The sequence below is a fragment of the Gymnoscopelus braueri genome (genome assembly GCF_963280865.1).
Source record: "Gymnoscopelus braueri genome assembly, chromosome: 7".
NCBI classification, from domain to species: domain Eukaryota; kingdom Metazoa; phylum Chordata; class Actinopteri; order Myctophiformes; family Myctophidae; genus Gymnoscopelus; species Gymnoscopelus braueri.
This window is the reverse complement of record NC_137608.1, coordinates 48,682,195-48,698,417: the sequence shown is the minus strand read 5'-3', so window position 1 is coordinate 48,698,417 and position 16,223 is coordinate 48,682,195. Positions and strand designations below refer to the sequence as shown.

The following is a 16,223-nucleotide window of genomic DNA, read 5'->3' as shown; positions in this document are numbered from 1 at the left end:
CTTCTGTAAGAGGTGGGCCTCTATAAACTGTTATTTGAAATGCAAGAGCGCCTGTGCAGATGTGTTGGTAGGCATGCATAGCAACAGTTGTTTGTGACGTCAGACAAGAGCTCTGGTCGATATACAGAAATATAGAGCGGAGACAAAGAGATAGATACTTTGAAAGATGTATTGATAATAACGGAGCCAGTCCACATGGCAGGGCAGAGAAGACCCACATCTCCACATACCACCCTGGAGCGAATGTCTCTGAAACGACTACCCGGGATTTTACATCGTTTTCTGTTCAGCCGGCCACAGGAGTTTGCAGTGGCTCGCTACTTCATTGGAGCTCTGTTTGGTGCTGTGTGTGGTTTAGGCTTGTTACAGGGTTTCAGCTACAACCTTCCCCTAAGCTTCCACCAACGCATAATAGCGGCATGTCTGTTTGTTGCCATGTGTGCCGTGGGCGGAGCATTTTCGTCCTCCTTCTGCTGTTCAGTCCTCCTGACCATTCCCAGCATGCTTAGCTCTCAGGGCAGGGCATACGTGATGCTCTTACTCTTCTCGGGCCTCGCCAGTGGGCCCATGTCTAATATCCAGCGTAACATGCAGGCAATATCACTAACTCTGGGCTGTAACATTGACCTGCAGATAAACCACACTAAGGTCATGTGGAAGGAAGTCATGAGGCCGTTCAGATATGTGCTCCAAGACATAGCTGCCAGCAGCAGTCATTTCCAACAGAACCTCACGGAGGTAAAAGCGGACTTTAAGAACCTCACAGATGAGCTCATGGCTCAGCACGGTTATGATCCTATCAGAGCAAGGAGCGTCACTGCCAATGAGAGCACGCAAGACAAGTTCACTGCCAATACCATGATGCAATGTGACAACGTGGTGGGGATGGGAATCAAACGCTGTCAAGACTGGTTTAAGGCCAAACATACTGATTGCATGACCCTCATTGCAGTCCCCATCATCAACGATATCCTGTGTGTGTCCATGAAGTTCGACTTCCTCTGTGATGTCATGAAAATTATGATTCCGTGGTGCAGGGAGCAGATCCCTGTGGAGGGGAACTTTGGTAACACGTACGACAAACTGAACCAGTCTATTGATCGGCTGGCTGGTGAGTTCCACACCGAGGTGAGCATAGGGGAAGAGGAGGTGGTCGGGGACACAATCCTAAAGGAGAATGTCACGGAAGGTCTGATGAAAGAATTCCAGGAGATCCAGGCTATGGCAGACCTGCTCTTTCAAGTCCTCCAGTTCCTCATGTCCCTCACCTTCATCACCGTCTTCATCTCTGCTTTTTGCTATGCCAGACAGTACAACCAGGATATTCAATTTGACAACATGTACATCACCACGTATTTCAGACAGATAGACACACGTCGGAAGAAAGCTGGCAAGAGCTACCTGTTGCCTACGAGGAAAGCAGAGAGAGGGGAGTTCATCATTCCCAATAGTATCTCTGTCAACTCCTTTGAGCTTAAACTGGTGACGGGAGGTCTGTTGCAGGTGTTGGCTATAGGTGTGGTGGTGGGTATTCTCCTGGGAGCAGACCGGGTGCTCTACCACATGTTGGGCATTATCGAGAGACACACCTTCACCGAATTCAACCTGACCAGCGTGCAGGATATTCAAATTGAGGTGGAAGGAGAAGGGATGATGGCCCGCCTACTGAGGAACACTATCGGAGCCTTTAACACCTCCTATGACATGAATGTGGAGACTACCAACATTCAATGTCTTCCTATTCCTGTCAGCCTGACTTCGGCGGAGTATGTAAGGAGCACGGTTCCTCTCCTGATGTTGGCGCTAATGTGCCTCACGCAGGCTTACAGCAACCGCCTGAGAAGGGTCACAGCTTCCTTCTTTTTCCCCAAGAGAGAGAAGACGCGTGTTTTGTTCCTCTACAACCTCCATATCCACAGACGGAGGGCATACGCCTTCCACCTGCGCAGGCGCGTCATCAGCCAGGGACTCGGAACGACGTGGTGCCCTGGTATCGTGTGGGGTTTGGAGAGGCTGGGTGGTTGGAGGTTGGAGTGGTGCTATGGGTGTGGGGAGAGGCAGAGGGGTGCTGGGACGAGGGTAGCGGTGAGGTGTCCTACTGTAGGCTGCCAGGCTATATTTTGTCCCGAGTGTTGGGAAGTCCTGGACGAGCTGTGTCCCCTCTGTGGTCCCCGCAACGAAGAACAGCAGGTCAAGGAGAGCAGTTCAGAAACAGAGAGTTAATGATCAAATTATTATTATTTTATGTTGTTATTTTTGTAATTAAAGCTGTTATCCTATATGTTTGGATTAAAACAATACTTTTTTTGTGTGGAAAAAGTTGAGGCTTTATATTCTGATCGTAATTATTGCTATAGAGTTTGTTCAGTAAGGGGGTCTCCCATGTCTCCAGCTCTTGGACTGCCAATTTCATATAACTAGACCATACCCTGAAGTGCGCAGGCAAAAGTAGTTGCAAACGCACCAGTGTAACGCAGTGGGGCTGTAGATGCGACGCATGCGCAGTTTGAGCAGCCAGCATAAGCATGGCGACATTCTTTGACATAAAAATGCGAATAAACAGCTGAGATTTAGTGATATCGAAAAACGGGCTTCGCAGTCACATGCACATGGTAATGGTCAATGGATGTGCGCAAATTGAGATCAATAGCTCCAGGCACTGAGGAGAACCTGGGAGAACAATTATCAAAAAACGGGCTTCGCAGTCACATGCACATGGTAATGGTCAATGGCTGTGCGCTATTTGAGATCAATAGCTCCAGGCACTGAGGAGAACCGGGCAGAACAGTTTTTGGCATAAAAATGCGAATAAACAGCTGAGATTTAGTGATATCGGAAAAACGGGCTTCGCAGTCCGATGCACATCGTAATGGTGAATGGCTGTGCGCAATTTGAGATCAATAGCTCCAGGCACTGAGGAGAACCGGGCAGAACATTGTTTGGGCTCACAGGTTTGGGCTCAGTAGTCCATGAGCCAGACAAGATTTCATTATCGAAAGAGTGGGCAAAACCATACCTATATTAAATTGTTCATAGGGTCAATACGAGTAAATAAATATATGATAACCTCTCCACAGGAGCAGCTTTTTCATGGTTATCACACATTTTGTTATTTTCCCCATACGTACATGACAGGAGTCAGTCAAAAAAGAGTTATCATAATGAAACTTCCCCAGTTGATTACTTACATGAAGACAACGATTTATCGTATTACTATTACTATTAAGTTTTCTGAAATTGTATATTTAAATATGCAAATTAGGCATTTAGTCCATGAGCCAGAGCCCCAAAATTGAGCCAGATATTGAATATTCCCTCGTTAAAAACCTTTGACTCCAACATCTTAACAAAATGAAATAAGAATGTTGACTCTGGCTTTGTCCAATGTTCCAATGTTGATTCTGGAAAGTTATGCAAATTCAGGCATATTTTCCTAATGCCTAATTTGCATATTTAAATATACAATTTCAGAAAACTTGTAATACGATAAATCATTGTCTTCATGTAAGTAATCAACTGGGGAAGTTTCATTATGATAACTATTTTTTAAATTTTGTCATTTTTTCACCTGCCATGTACGTATGGGGAAAATAACAAAATGTGTGATAACCATGAAAAAGCTGCTCCTGTGGAGAGGTTATCATATATGTATTTACTCGTATTGACCCTATGAACAATTTAATATAGGTATGGTTTTGCCCACTCTTTCGATAATCATTGCTCAATTTTGGGGCTCTGGCTCATGGACTACAGAGGGAGGTTTGTGGAATTATAGGAAGATATATATATATATATATATATAACAACAACAATATAATTATGTGCATGCAGATATGCACTTAAAGGGTGCACGTTCAACAGTGGAGAATCCCAGCCTCACTCATCTGCGAAAAGAAGAGCCTGGTCACGACCTAAAGCAGCGAGTGTCTAGGAAGTCCTGAGTGGACAGGATTTCCGTTTGACCAATCACAACACTTGTTTCATTTACGGAGAATGTTAACAGATTTGTAAAGCATCAACGTCACTTCCTTGGGTGGTACTTCCACCAAATTCAACCATTTCCGGTTGTCAACTTCCTAGACAACCAACATCCCAGGTCTTGCCCAGGGTGCCCCAGACCGTGGGCGACCGTGTTTAGGGGCGAGATAGTGAAACGGCCGCATCGTTAGCTTGTACAGATTTTCGGAGACTCGACATGGTGCAATGGCTAGATGAGATTAACTTTTGTGTCTCTGGTGGAGAGATTTACTTAAACGCGACGTGCTACCACCTTTGCACGAAAGGATTGCAGTGCATTTCATGCACACACTCTCTCACACACACACACACACACACACACACACAACACACACACACAAAGCACGGAGAAGTTGTGGGCTAGCAAGGCAACAGCGCAAGGCCTTGTTACGCGTCGTTGTCCTCCTCCTCCCTCTCTCTCCCTCTCCTTGTCTCTCTCTCGCCCTCTCTCCCTCCCCCTCTCTTTCTCTCTCTCTCTCCCCCTCCCTCCCCCCTCTCTCTCTCTCCAGCCAGCATAAGCATGGCGACATTCTTTGACATAAAAATGCGAATAAACAGCTGAGATTTAGTGATATCGAAAAACGGGCTTCGCAGTCACGTGCACATCGTAATGGTGAATGGCTGTGCGCAATTTGAGATCAATAGCTCCAGCTCCAGGCACTGAGCAGAACCGGGCAGAAAAAGTTTTGGCCTCAGAGGTTTGGTCTCAGAGGTTTGTGGAATTATAGGAAGATAAGGAGATAGTACCCATGTATCAGCTATCAGCAGTTTTGTGGTCATATCTGTGACATCACTTCCAATATCACATGTTTATCCTGTAGCCTATGAGTTGAGTTCTCAGTCCTGAGAATTGGTATCACGATCGGAAAATGCATTTTACTAAAGAGCTGGAGAGATGGGAGACTCCTGTTACTGAACAAACAATCTAGCAACGATTACTATCAGAAAATAGAGCTTTAGCACATATTTTAACAATACAATATCACTTACTGCACCTTTTGCATTGGGTTTTGACAGTGTGGCTCATAAGGGGCGAGCTGCCTAGAACAGTGATTTTCAAAATGTTTAATTTCCAGGACCCCCAGTTTGATATGCATTAGACCACGGACCCCCATTTGATAAAACAAATATTTAATCCCTGGGACCCCAATCTACACTAACACTGTCAAATCCTCAGTGTTCTTTTGGAAGTGTGTGGAACCATTTGTGCACTCTGAGTTACAGACCCATAAGGGTCCATTTGGACAACTGGTGTTGAGAACCCGTGGTTTAGAAGAACGTTCCTGTGTCCGTCTGTGAAATCACATTGAGGGCCCTTCTATTAGAGCAGTGGTTCTCAAATGTTTTTATGACATGAACCCCCAGATCGATATGTATAATGTGCCTGGGGCCCCATCACATTTCAAAGATGATTTGGGTTTGGGCGGCGCAGTGGTATAAAGTGCCTGCCCAGGAGGTTGTGGGTTCGAACCCACCGTGGTGCATCATGGCTTTGTCGAGCGCCCACACACAAACACAATTGGCCCGTGTTCGGGGGAGGGAAGCCGGGTGGGGAGCCCGATAATTGTCACTGCGCGTAATCCTACGGGCTGGGGCGGCACCTGTCAGCAGGGAGTGTCGGGCGGGAGGAGTAGTAGTAGTGTGAAGCTCTACATCCTCCTGGTGGGGGCTCCTCACTGGCAGGTGAGTCAGTAGGATATAACAGCAGTGAAAGCACAGAAATGTGTGTGGGGAGGTAATCAATTGGCATAACGACTACTGAATTGGGGAGAACAAGGGGGTGAAAGAAACAAGAACATTATGTAGATCTATGAGCTCATAACACGTTGCGATGTGACGCCTTCTGAGCTCATAGATCTTTCGAATAGCCGGAGTGTAAAATACTGTTGAAGTGGTTAAACTCAATTCCTCAATTTGCTGGGGACCCCCTGGAACCACCCCAAAGGGGTCCCAGACCCACTTTGAGCACACCTCCAAAATCACTTACCTTGTGTCAGGGTGCCTGGGTGGATAACTGAGCAGGCCTCCTGGGCCTCGACTCAGAGCCAGAGCCTTTGCGCTAATTGATGTGGTTATTACATTTACATTTCTTGACAAAGGGCTCAGTCCTTCGGGTCAACGATAAAATACCACCTGTACCTATAGAATACAGTGGTGTGTTTGTTTATAGAATACCATCTGTATAACGTAAACAAGCAGTCTGTGACATCTTATGAAGTGTCTACAACCTTTAATTATCTGCAACCAATCTTTTGGTTGTTTTGACATCACTTAAATTGGCCTTTAGGCATGCATGGCAACGGTTTGTGTTGTGTGATGTCAAGTCAGAGCTCTAGTCTATATAAGGTGGTCTATGGGTTTAGACTTCAACTTCTGCCAAGGACAGAGACATTGACACAGAGAGCACCTATAACTAACATTGGCTAAACACTCCTGACTCCTGAGCATCAGAATAATAAATAACCAAATAAATACATACAATTCAGACTGCATTTAAAGCAACAATGAGAGATGTTTCAGGATTCCTCAAACAACAACAGAGCAATAGCTCCACTCCGGAGTTGGCGACAGAATGGCACATGCTGGAGGATCTGTACGCAAAGAAACTGTGGCATCAGCTAACTTTGAAGCTCAGAGATTTTGTGAAAGATCCATGTTTCGAAACAGGAGACGGGCTCATACAGATGTATGAAAACTTCCTCTGTGATTTTGAACACAGAATCAATCCATTATCCCTAGTGGAAATTATACTCTATGTTGCTAGACAGATGTCAGATCCTAAAGATGCCATTCCTTTCCTGGAGAAGACTATCGAAAAAGTAAAGACCAGTGAAGAGGCTGTCATTCTCTGCAAGACATCTATTGGCAGTCTTAAGCTGGAGATCAATGACCTTCCTGCCACAAAGAAACTCATTGAAGAGGTTGATGAGATGTTGGATAAGTTGCCTGGGGTTACGTCGGTCCACGGGGACTTTTATGATCTCTCCAGCAAATATTACTGGATCATTAGTGACCATGCCAGCTACTATAAGGACGCCCTGCGTTACCTCGGCTGTGTAGACATTCAGGACTTGCCAGACACAGATAAGCAGGAAAGGGCATTTAAATTGGGCCGGGCTGGCCTCATGGGAGAAGGAGTTTACAACTTTGGAGAATTGCTAATGCATCCAGTGCTCCAGACCCTGAGGAACACGGACAAGCAGTGGCTCATTGACACGCTCTATGCCTTCAATGGAGGCAACGTGGAGAAGTTCCAGAGCTTCAAGTTTGCCTGGGGCCAGCAGCCTGACCTTGCAGCACACGAGGCAAAGCTAATGCAGAAAATCCAACTGCTCTGCGTGATGGAGATGACTTTCACCTGTCCTGCCAACCACAGGCAGCTGACGTTCCATGAGATCGCCCAGAGTGCCCAAATCCCTGTCAACGAGGTGGAACTTCTGGTGATGAAGGCTCTCTCCGTGGGCCTGATTAAAGGTAACATCGATGAGGTGGACCAGAGGGTTCAGATGACCTGGGTCCAACCCAGAGTGCTGGACCAGCAGCAGATAAAGGGGATGGAGAAGAGGTTGGACATCTGGTGCGGTGATGTGAAGAATATGGCGATGCTAGTGGAGAAACAGGCCCATGACATCCTCACCTAAATAGGATTTCCTCTCGGCCTGTGTCCTCTTTTTTCTTCAGCAAGAGCACATATAAATAGGGAACAGTGAAGAGTAGTGATGAGCTGTGCTTTCAATTTGACCTTGAGTAGGCTGGGACAATAACCGCATTAATGTGGTATGTGATGGATTTCGTGAGGTTGAGCTCATCACAGCAATACTTTTTTTTCCTTTTTGCTGCTGAAAGCTGCAGGAGTTTGATATGGTGTCTGATATGAAATGACAAGTTTGCTGACGGCTAGTGCCCTCTTTGCAATTGCCTGCTGAGGGCACGTGAACCGCATTGGGGGTACAAACAGGCTGGTGAGGAAGGCTGGCTCCATTGTCGGTGCAATACTGGATGGGGCGGAGGAGGTAGCGAAGGTGAGTAAGCTGGAAACTATAATGGCCAACTCCCACCCACGCCAGTCCACGAGGAGATAGTGGGGCAATTGAGTAAGAGGGGAAACTACAGATTCATCTCTCGGTGGAGGTGTGATAGACTTGGTCTGTCCTTTGTGCTGGTAGCCATGAGGATATACGAGACACTCTATGGTCGCTCTGTAGACTAATGACTCTGGACCTGAAACACCAGTACATTTACCGTACAGACACTTAGATCTGACATACTGCACGGAGAGAACACTGTATTGATATCACTGTATACTGTTGATTGTCGTAACAACACTGTATTGTTTGTGCTTAGTGCGTAATACTGCAATGACACTGTGATTGTGTGTATTGTTTATGCTTAGAGCGTAGTACTGCAATGGCACTGTGATTGTGTGTATTTTTTTCTGCACAATGCAGGATACAGTACCGGATGTATTCTGTCGTATACCATTGCTGATGGTGTTTCTGTGATGATATTTCTTTCTCTTTTTCTTTCCTCTTTTTTTTTACACCTAGCTACTGTGTCGCTCTTCTCTTTGCTGGATCTTACAGTATGGATGTTAGTTTATAACTTAACCTCTTTTTCTGGATGAATCCTGGTCTCATCAGTAGAGGTAGATATAAAATATATATAAATGTATGAGAATGTAGAATCTACAGTCAGCTATGCATGACTTAAGTAGCTGAATGGGAGTAGTACCAAAAAAAAAGACAAGTCAGTGTGCCAGTGTAAAATGCATGGAAACAGTCAGGTCACATAATACACAGTACAGTACATACATAGGCATAGGCTATCAAGAACATGCATACCATTCAAAGTAATAGGGCGACAGAAAAGAACATGGCGGACACGTCCATTGAGTTCAATGGAGAAGTGGCTTCCTCAAGCTATATACAGTAGGTGAACATTTTCATACTAAGATAATAAATACAAATAAAAACGTGGATACATTTATAGGGGGAAGGTTAAAACTAGATAAAATGTTGATACGTAATAAAAATCTCAATGTTTCAGTCAAGTTGGTGCATCATAGATTTTCATTTCTCAGGGATAGTGCATATTAATAAACATTAGTGTAAAATATGCCGGAATTATCCCAAAGGCTAGTCTTCCTCCATAGTCCATGGCCAGGTGTAAAGCTGAGGATGGCTTTGTAGCCGAAACGCATCCGTTTTGTGTTGTTTCCTATAAAAAAAAGAAGTGCCTGAATGGACAGAACGTGAGTGCTGGCTATCATTTCTTATATGATGTACTTTTGGAGTCGTGCACCCAGCAAGTTTTGCCTCTGGGCGCACCACTTTTTTTTGTGTAAAAACAGGAACTCGGTTTGGCTCCTCCCCTTTCTTAGTCCACTTCCTCCCGGGTGCTTCTATGTTTATTCCTACTAACAACATAACATGTTTTAAGGCAGTGGTGCTGAAAGATTCTGCTGTTAACAGAGATGACATCACAGACTGGCCTCCAAGTACTGTGTATGTCTGTACGTCATATATCTTGAGAGTAGGGCTGCAACTCTTGATTTATTTTCTTAGTTCTTATTCTATTGATGACTTTTTCAATTAATTTAATAATCAAGAAGTGCTTTTGTTCTATATATATATTTTTTTTTAATATATCAACAATTTGATTACCGGTAACCACTTAAGTGTTGTTTTATACTTTGTCGCACAACGTTGTCATACAAAAATAATTAAAATCTACAAACTCACTCAACACAAAATATCACATCTACAAGCTTGTACAATGTCAGTAATTGAGAATTTTTGACGATAATGACATGACCAAAATAGGGATTGATTACTAATAGATTATTTTATATTTTTTTTTAATATCGATTTGATTCTAAATAGATTTTTAATTCAATGTAATTGTCGCACCCCTACACAAGACTTCAGCAAATAGGCCCAAATATGGAAATGATTGATGTCTAATGACTCTGGACCTGAAACACCAGTACATTTACCGTACAGACACTTAGATCTGACATACTGCACGGAGAGAACACTGTATTGATATCACTGTATACTGTTGATTGTCGTAACAACACTGTATTGTTTGTGCTTAGTGCGTAATACTGCAATGACACTGTGATTGTGTGTATTGTTTATGCTTAGAGCGTAGTACTGCAATGGCACTGTGATTGTGTGTATTTTTTTCTGCACAATGCAGGATACAGTACCGGATGTATTCTGTCGTATACCATTGCTGATGGTGTTTCTGTGATGATATTTCTTTCTCTTTTTCTTTCCTCTTTTTTTTTACACCTAGCTACTGTGTCGCTCTTCTCTTTGCTGGATCTTACAGTATGGATGTTAGTTTATAACTTAACCTCTTTTTCTGGATGAATCCTGGTCTCATCAGTAGAGGTAGATATAAAATATATATAAATGTATGAGAATGTAGAATCTACAGTCAGCTATGCATGACTTAAGTAGCTGAATGGGAGTAGTACCAAAAAAAAAGACAAGTCAGTGTGCCAGTATAAAATGCATGGAAACAGTCAGGTCACATAATACACAGTACAGTACATACATAGGCATAGGCTATCAAGAACATGCATACCATTCAAAGTAATAGGGCGACAGAAAAGAACATGGCGGACACGTCCATTGAGTTCAATGGAGAAGTGGCTTCCTCAAGCTATATACAGTAGGTGAACATTTTCATACTAAGATAATAAATACAAATAAAAACGTGGATACATTTATAGGGGGAAGGTTAAAACTAGATAAAATGTTGATACGTAATAAAAATCTCAATGTTTCAGTCAAGTTGGTGCATCATAGATTTTCATTTCTCAGGGATAGTGCATATTAATAAACATTAGTGTAAAATATGCCGGAATTATCCCAAAGGCTAGTCTTCCTCCATAGTCCATGGCCAGGTGTAAAGCTGAGGATGGCTTTGTAGCCGAAACGCATCCGTTTTGTGTTGTTTCCTATAAAAAAAAGAAGTGCCTGAATGGACAGAACGTGAGTGCTGGCTATCATTTCTTATATGATGTACTTTTGGAGTCGTGCACCCAGCAAGTTTTGCCTCTGGGCGCACCACTTTTTTTTGTGTAAAAACAGGAACTCGGTTTGGCTCCTCCCCTTTCTTAGTCCACTTCCTCCCGGGTGCTTCTATGTTTATTCCTACTAACAACATAACATGTTTTAAGGCAGTGGTGCTGAAAGATTCTGCTGTTAACAGAGATGACATCACAGACTGGCCTCCAAGTACTGTGTATGTCTGTACGTCATATATCTTGAGAGTAGGGCTGCAACTCTTGATTTATTTTCTTAGTTCTTATTCTATTGATGACTTTTTCAATTAATTTAATAATCAAGAAGTGCTTTTGTTCTATATATATATATTTTTTTAATATATCAACAATTTGATTACCGGTAACCACTTAAGTGTTGTTTTATACTTTGTCGCACAACGTTGTCATACAAAAATAATTAAAATCTACAAACTCACTCAACACAAAATATCACATCTACAAGCTTGTACAATGTCAGTAATTGAGAATTTTTGACGATAATGACATGACCAAAATAGGGATTGATTACTAATAGATTATTTTATATTTTTTTTTAATATCGATTTGATTCTAAATAGATTTTTAATTCAATGTAATTGTCGCACCCCTACACAAGACTTCAGCAAATAGGCCCAAATATGGAAATGATTGATGTCATAATGATGACATCACCAAAGGGTTCAGCAGTCCCAAATATGGAGATCCACACAGCTCCAGCTTGACCTCTAAGTAGGTACTGTGATAACCAGGTGATAAGGGGTACTGTGCTACGGATAAGCCCAAATATGGACATACAGTAGTACTGGTATCATAGATGTCTAGATGTCATAGATTGACCTCAAGTAAGTACTCTGATGATGTGTACTGTGCCGGCATAGGTCCAAAGCTCATGTGTAAAAAGTGTTGTGCAGATTGCTCCAAGATCCCAGGAGGAGATAGATTTTTTACTGTTTTTCATATAATTCAAAATGGTGGGAGATCTAAAGGTCAGAGGTCAAAAGACCATGGAAGTTGTTCGGCATAAGGAGACGCATGTGTGAATCGAAGTTTCATGGCTGTAGGTCAAAAAGGGCATGAGTTGTACCTGTTCAAAGTTGGCATTTTCAACCCTTTGGCCAATGGTTGTGAGTTTCGGGTCTTCGCCGTTTGACATAGCCCTCTACCATATTGCCGAGTTTCGTAAAAAGCGTATGCACGGTTGGGCCAGAACTGAAAAAACGGCGGAAGAACGCCTACAATCTCAATAAGGCTTCGAGCCTGATAGGCCTCGAAACCTTAATAAAGCTCTTTTCACTATTTTGATAATAAAGTTGCATAACACAGTTACACAGTAGTTTACAGAACAAGGCAAGTATGCCTCATTTAGCTGTGTGCCGTGCACACCGAAACCACCCTATCTGCAAGCTCACAACACGTTGCAGCGCAATGAGCTTGTAGATCTGATCATTTCTGTGCAGCTCTAGCAGCAAGCACAAGCATACGGGATGGTCTTTCTACTCTGTGCACATTTTGTTATTATTAAGCACATACAGTATTGTATAAATGACAAAATAAATGATGATACATAAACCAACCTAAATCACCCCAACTCATTCCCCATAATAACAACTACATAGTGCGGGTCTAACCCATGGCATGCTGGGAAGTCTTTCTGTTGTCCAATGGAACACCAACAGAACAGGAAGTTCACCAGCCGCTGGCTTAGAGCCATATTTACCTTTCAAACATGTTTGGGGTCATTTTAATCAGTCACCAGAACCAAGGACGGGTGTTTTTCAATTAATCGAAATCTAACATAGTCGTAGTTGTAGTTGTATCTGTAAATCATGTGTGGTGTCTTCTGATTTGTTTGGTATGAATGGGAAGAACAGCACAGTCTGATGTTAAATGTTTCACAATTTTGTCAAAACATCTTTTGACAGATTTGATAATAATACAATTTCCCAACCTTTTTGAACCTCACCATACCCTCTATGAAAAAACTAAACCAACTGTAAAACTGAGGTAAAACTAAATAAAATCGAGAAAGAAAAACAAGCTAATGAAAAGATGAAAACTATAATAACCTTGGTGGCAGAATGTTGGTAGTCATGGCTGCCAGTTCCCACCTGATGTCGTGTGTCAGTCCAGACTGCTCCAGACCGTACTGAATAACTGCTAGTTTGCATAACGTCTTCAAACTAGGATTTAAATCTAAGACGTACAGGTCATCAGTGGGTCGGCCACCTTCGAATCCATGTTTATTTTTGAATCCACCAAAGATGATGATATGATCTCCCACCATGCAACAGAGCATGCTGGTAATAGATGAACCCGGGCCTTTCCCCTTGAGCTCAACCTTCTTCCAGGAGAAGGTCTCTAGGTTGAATTTCAACAGATAATAGTTAGAGTTTTGCCCAGCAAATATACACAGCTCTCCATCGCAGGCAAACGAATAATAAAACCAGTGTTTTCCTGTAAGCTGTGCAGAAGGCGTGTACAGCCAGCAGTTGGTCTCTGTGTCAAATACTCTGATGTGGCGGTTCACAAATACAAACATCTTTTTCCCGATGGCGGTGGCAGGGGGCCGTACACTAAGCCATTCCCCATCAGGTACCCAAGTTTCTCCAAAATGAATTGAAGACCAGACCATTGTGGAGGTGTCCAGCTTGTACCAGTCACAGGGGAATCTAATATGAGATATATACCCTCCATAGATATACATGACCTTTCCAAAGACACAGGCTGAGTGAAACACTCTCCCATCTGGAGCAGTTCCTGATACCGTGGGCTTGAACCATCTGTGGGTGTCGACATCAAATGCATAAACCTCATCGTAGGACTTAGTCTTTATGTCATCAGTCCCCCCCCAGATGTAGGAGATACCTTCTATCAGCACAGCTGTGTGCCCGAAGCACCGCGGGGGAACCTCGGGCAGACGCTCTCCTCTTCCAGTTGTCAGTAGAGGCAGCTTCTTCCAGCGCAGAGACACAGTGTTGAAGACAAACACACCGATCTGATCCTCGCTGACGTACTTCTCTCCGATACGGCCATTTCCAAAGCAGTACACTGTGTTCCCCACTGCAATAGAAGCACCATCGTTGCTATGTAGTCCTCCATTCAGATATGCTGTGAAGCGCAACATGGATGAAGGTTAATGAAGTCTAGTTGTGTTGAGGAGTTGAGTCCCATCGTGCATTCTACCACTTAAATAAAACGGCACAAACGGCATGCAGAAGTTGGCCAATCCACAAAGGCGATGGCTTGGGTTGGTCAATCAGAGAAATCGCTGCCTGTTGACAGTGGTTGAATAAGTACTTCTATTTAAGTAAAAGTAACAATACCACAATGTAGAAATGCTCAGTTATAAGTAAATACTGTAGTACAATTATATACTTACAGTACCAAGTAAAAGTACTCGATTTGTCTTTACATTTGTCAAACGTTTAAAAAAATAGTAGATCTATGAGCTCACAAACGTGATGGAAAATAGCACTGCATCTTGCACTGGTCTTAAAGGCAATGGCAGCCGATACTCTGATTGGTTTGATTAAAGTAACGCCCAAACACACCCATGACTAATGCAGGGCTGTTTTACAGTAACGCTGTGGCGCAGTGGTTTGTCGGCATAGGTCCAAAGCTCATGTGTAAAAAGTGTTTGATTGCTCAAAGATCCCAGGAGGAGATAGATTTTTACTGTTTTTCATATAATTCAAAATGGTGGGAGATCTAAAGGTCAGAGGTCAAAAGACCACGGAAGTTGTTCGGCATGAGGAGACGCATGTGTGTATCGAAGTTTCATGGCTGTAGGTCAAAAAGGGCATGAGTTGTACCTGTTCAAAGTTGGCATTTTCAACCCTTTGACATACATACATATATATATACATATATATATGGCGAGAGAGTATGTTTTGCACCCTGTCTGTGTGTCCTGTCTGTGAATAGCTAATCTCCCACACCGTTGGCCCGTTCTCTGCGAAACTGTGCACGCACACTCTCTGGATGCCAATCCCCAACCTCTGCCCCAAATTGTTCAGATTGGCCTGTTATAGCGCCACCATAAGGTAGATTTTTGCACAAATTCACCCCATTGGTGCTAAAGGCCATCAATCATCCAGGGAGCTGCCCCCTCCCAGCTATGCTCTGTTTTTGAAGGGCGGCAATTGTTGTTTACACTGCACTGAAGAGAAGGACACAGACCATGGACGCAACTTAAAATTACAATAAATTATAGAATGCACCTAAAAATGAATAATAAGTGTCGACATGGTCGGCATGGTTTCAGGTGATATTCTGTGATTCTGCAGTGGGGACCAGTGTTGCCAGATCTGCTGCTGCTAATAAGCCTTGTTGTCAGGCTTTTCCCCCCTGTACAGTTGCTTGCAAATAATGGTAGTTGCGTTTGTGAGCTTGTTTGAGGTGTATCTTGGTGTATGTACATTTTGTGAGTGTCTTATAAGCCTTTGCAGGCTGGGCATCTTGTGGTGCTGGACACTATAATACAAATCTATCTAATATCCACATCACTAACAAAGTATGTGGCCTCACCACAAATGTGGTGAGGCCACATACTGCTCTTAAGTTGAACAAATTGGGTTGGGAGACACACACAGTTTGTATTTTGGTTGGGGGGGAGAGAGCATTAGGAACTAATTTTTTTGTGTGTGATTCTTTTTTGGAGTTAAGTGAGTGGTGTAGTCCTTGGGGTTCCAACTCCCGGTAGGTTTTAACAGTGGTTCTCCATATGGGAATCTCTGTTATTTTTTTTTTAAGGTTTAGACTGTATTCCACAAAAGATGGGATGGGGTGCAACCACTGAGATGCCTTGTCGGAATGGGGGACTCAGGAGGGCCACTGAAGACTAGGGTTGAGCGAGAGAGTCAGTTTGTGGTAGGCAGGTTAGAGAGGGGAGTTGGGGGAGTTTATTCAGGCTCCCTCTGTGGAGCTGATAGATAAATGCACAAAAGAGCAACTGTTAAAAATAGCAGAACACTACAAAGTTGAGATCCGTGACAAGCGGGTTAAATTTAAGGTAAAGGTATTTCTGATTGACAGCTTGGTGACACAGGACGTGTTACCGGAGGAGGTACTATTGTAGGACGAGGGGGAAGATGGTAAAAAAAAATCAGTTTCGTCTAGACAGTTAATGTAAGCTTTGAACAACAAAAGG

The 16,223-nt window shown here is 43.2% G+C and overlaps 2 protein-coding genes across 2 annotated transcripts; both read left to right on the top strand.

Annotated features, from left to right (window-relative positions):
- Positions 1-195: 195 nt before the first annotated feature.
- dcst1 (DC-STAMP domain containing 1) lies at positions 196-2,223 on the top strand (the record flags this gene model as incomplete). The annotated part of the gene is made up of 1 exon (XM_080433664.1): positions 196-2,223. The coding sequence occupies one exon, from the start codon at positions 196-198 to the stop codon at positions 2,221-2,223; it is 2,028 nt and encodes a 675-aa protein (XP_080289790.1).
- A 4,298-nt stretch (positions 2,224-6,521) lies between these two features.
- On the top strand, positions 6,522-7,658 carry LOC308089200 (26S proteasome non-ATPase regulatory subunit 13-like; the record flags this gene model as incomplete). Its single annotated transcript, XM_080433773.1, has 1 exon — positions 6,522-7,658. One exon carries the CDS (start codon positions 6,522-6,524, stop codon positions 7,656-7,658), a length of 1,137 nt encoding a protein of 378 aa, XP_080289899.1.
- Between the last annotated feature and the right edge of the window lie 8,565 nt (positions 7,659-16,223).